Source organism: Papaver somniferum, chromosome 4 (assembly GCF_003573695.1).
Source record: "Papaver somniferum cultivar HN1 chromosome 4, ASM357369v1, whole genome shotgun sequence".
Lineage (NCBI taxonomy): Eukaryota > Viridiplantae > Streptophyta > Magnoliopsida > Ranunculales > Papaveraceae > Papaver > Papaver somniferum.
In genome coordinates, this window is record NC_039361.1 from 94,447,269 (window position 1) to 94,450,554 (window position 3,286).

At 38.3% G+C, this 3,286-nt stretch overlaps 1 protein-coding gene across 1 annotated transcript; it reads left to right on the forward strand.

The window, feature by feature from the left end:
- The first annotated feature begins 1,944 nt into the window (after positions 1 to 1,944).
- Positions 1,945 to 2,948, forward strand: LOC113272836. Its single transcript, XM_026522632.1, has 2 exons — positions 1,945 to 2,280; positions 2,391 to 2,948. Exons 1-2 carry the CDS (start codon positions 1,945 to 1,947, stop codon positions 2,946 to 2,948), a joined length of 894 nt encoding a protein of 297 aa, XP_026378417.1.
- Positions 2,949 to 3,286: the final 338 nt, after the last annotated feature.

Consider the following 3,286-nt stretch of genomic DNA (forward strand, 5'->3'; position numbering starts at 1 on the left):
AAGCCCTCCACGTGATAGGGGTAATCAATGAGGGTCTTCTATTGGAATGCTCAAGGCTTGTCCAAAGATGGTGCAAAGGACAAGTTAAAGGAGCTCTATCACAAAACCTGATGTCATTAATGAGGATGCTGGTGAAAAAGGTAACATATGGGTTCTGTGGAAGAATTCTTTGGCAAGACTAGGTATTTTATCTTCTTATAAACAAGCAATTACTTTATACTTTGATGGTGTTTGGATTACGGCTGTTCATGCTTCTTGGGATCCAGTTACAAGGAGATTATTGTGGCAACAATTGGGGTTTGGTTTTATATTTATTTCTTGGTTGGTGCTTGGTGATTTTAATTGTGTTCTTCGTCTGGATGAAAAGAAGGGCGGTAGGCCAACTTTAAGTACTTATATGAATGAATTTCGAAGTTGGATTTCTGATAATGGGATAGTGGAAGCGGATTCGATTGGCAAAAAATACACTTGGTCTAATTGTCAGAGTGGTGATCGTCGTATTGTTTCAAGGAATGATAGGGAGATTGTGAATGATGCTTGGAGTTACAAATATGAAAATTGGAGGTGCAAAGCTTTGCCAAGGATCTGTTCAGATCATTCCCCTCTTTTTGGGTTTGCTTTTGACAGTCCAAGGCCGGAAAGAGCTCTATTTCGAATCCAGAAGATGTGGTTTGATCATCCGGGTTTTATGCAGCTGGTAGAAGATAACTAGAATTTGTGCCTTGTTCGTGCGCCTCCTTTTGTTTTTGCTGGAAAGTTAAATCGTTTGAAGGAAGTCTTGAAGCTATGGAATAGAACTGTCTTTGGTGATGTTCAATTTCGTTTGAAACATGCTGAACTTAGTCTTGAATCTGAAAATGATTTTCTGGATTTAGATCCGGAGGATGAAGTCCAATTCACCAAGGTGGCAGATGCAAAGAATGATGTGGATACAGTGCAGACTGATTTTGCAGTAATGCTTAAGATGAAATCGAGAGTTACTTGGTTGGAGGATGGTGACCAAAACACTCGATTTTTTCATAATAGCATTCGAATAAGGAGAAGTCAAAATACAATATCTAAACTTCGGATTTCATCTAACTCTACTTTGGTTTTGCAGGATGAAATTAAATATTTCATTGTCAATCACTATAAGGATAAGTTTAATGGTGGAGCGGCTGTCATTGATCCAAATTTGTTTGAGTTTGAGCATGAAAGAATCTCAGACCCTGAAAGTTCTTTTATGGATGATGTGCCAACTCTAGACGAGATTAAGAGAATTGTTTTTGACTTGGGAGCGGATTCGGCGCCTAGCCCATATGGTTTCTCAGGTTCTTTCTACAGACATTGTTGGAATATATTGCTACTGATCTTTTTAGTGCCATTAAAAATTATTGGTTGATGTGGAAAATTCCTAATGGCATTAATTCTAGTTTTATTGTTCTCATTCCAAAAAACACAAGGTCGGATGCTATTAAGGATTTTAGGCCTATTGGTTTGAGTAATTTTTTCTTCAAAATCATTACAAAATTTTTGACTACCAGGCTTGGTGCGGTTCTGGATAGACTGATTTCTGAAGAACAAGTGGCTTTTATGAAGGGAAGGAACATTCATGAAAATATAGCTCTTGCATATGAATTGATTAATGAGATTTCTACGCCAAGGAACTTTGGTAATGTCGGCTTAAAACTTGACATTTCTCAAGCTTTTAATATTGTAAGTTGGGAGTTTATAACTGAAGTTTTCCGTCAATATGTTTTTTCTGAAACCTGGTGCTCTTGGATTCATATTATTCTTAGTTTGGCTAGGATTTCTGTGCTAATAAATGGCAGTCCAGAGGGTTTCTTTAGCATCACTAGAGGGTTGCGCCAAGGTGATCCTCTTTCACCTTTGATTTTTGTTCTTATTGAATATATTTTGAGTTGTAATCTCTCTAAATTGTTTGCTAATAGAAGTATGCACAACATGGTTAGTAAGAAAGGTGTGGCTCCAACACACCTTCTCTTTGCGGATGATATTCTTGTTTTCTGCAGAGGTATTCTTCATAGTTTGCAAAATTTGAAGACTATGCTTAGTGTCTATGAGAAGGCTTCATGCCAGTGCGTAAATTATGTGAAGAGCAAATTTTATTACGGCGGTGGCACTTATTCTCGGAGTATTGCTATTGCTAATTATTTGGGCATAGAAAGATATTTATTTCCGGATAAATATCTGGGAATTCAATTGAAGCCTGGCAGGTGCGGAACATTCATGTCAGGCAGGTGGTTGAAAAGATTATGGGCAAGTTGGATGGTTGGAAGGGTAAACTCTTATCTTTTCAATCTAGACTGGTTTTGATCAGATCGGTGATTGCTAGCTATGTTATTCACTCTATGGATGTTTATAAATGGCCTTGCAGTATCATTAAACAGGTTGAGAGGGCCATTAGGAATTTTCTTTGGTCGGGTGATACGGAAAAACGTAAGTTCTTTACGGTTTTGTATGACAACCTGTGTTGTTCAAGACGTGAAGGTGGTCTAGGCCTTAGAAGATTGGTTGATGTTAACAAGGCTATGCTTATGAAGTTATGGATTTCAATTCGTGATTCGAACAAGACTTGGGCCATATTTTTGAGGGAGAAGTACTTCAAATTGAATGTTGTTTTGATTGATTACAAACTTGGTTCTACGGTTTTTCCTGGAATCAGGTGGGTTTATGATTTTGTGCAGCAATACACTAGGACAATTATAGGTGATGACGCTAATACTTCCTTATTCTTTGATAATTGGGTTGGTGATTTTTCGATTGCGAAGAGATTAGGTATTACTTCCAAAGGCCCTAATGACTTTAAGGCTAAGGTTAGTGATATCATTGTTGATGGTGCTTGGGATATTCCTCAAAGCACTCGGGATTTGATGGATCGGCTCAATATTGATGTTGGAAACTTTCCTATTATTGCTGGGGCGATGACTATAAGATTTGGGATTTAGATAGCAAAGGAGTCTTCTCAGTTAAATCTGCAAAGGCTGCCATTAGAGAGAATGCGGAAACTCTGCCAACTGCAACTTTGTTTTCTCGGCCAGTTGTGCACCCTACTCTAAGTGTTCAATATTGGAAGATCTGGGAAAAGCAGTGTTGTTCTAGTGATGATAATGTCATTAAGAAGACTGGGAGGTGTTTTCCTTCAATGTGCCGTTTGTGTAGACGGGATTGCGAAACTCTTATCCATATTACTTGGCAGTGCAGATTTGCAAAGAGAATTTGGGCTTGGGAGGCTCGTATTTTTAATCTGCAACCAAGAGAAGATTTGGTGGCTTCATATAAGGCT

Bases quoted from the DNA above. Each gene is read 5' to 3' on its own strand.
- LOC113272836 (XM_026522632.1), top strand. From the start codon at position 1,945: ATGGTTAGTAAGAAAGGTGTGGCTCCAACACACCTTCTCTTTGCGGAT. The intron at 2,281-2,390 runs GTAAACTCTTAT...ATCATTAAACAG, and splicing joins CAAGTTGGATGGTTGGAAGG to GTTGAGAGGGCCATTAGGAA.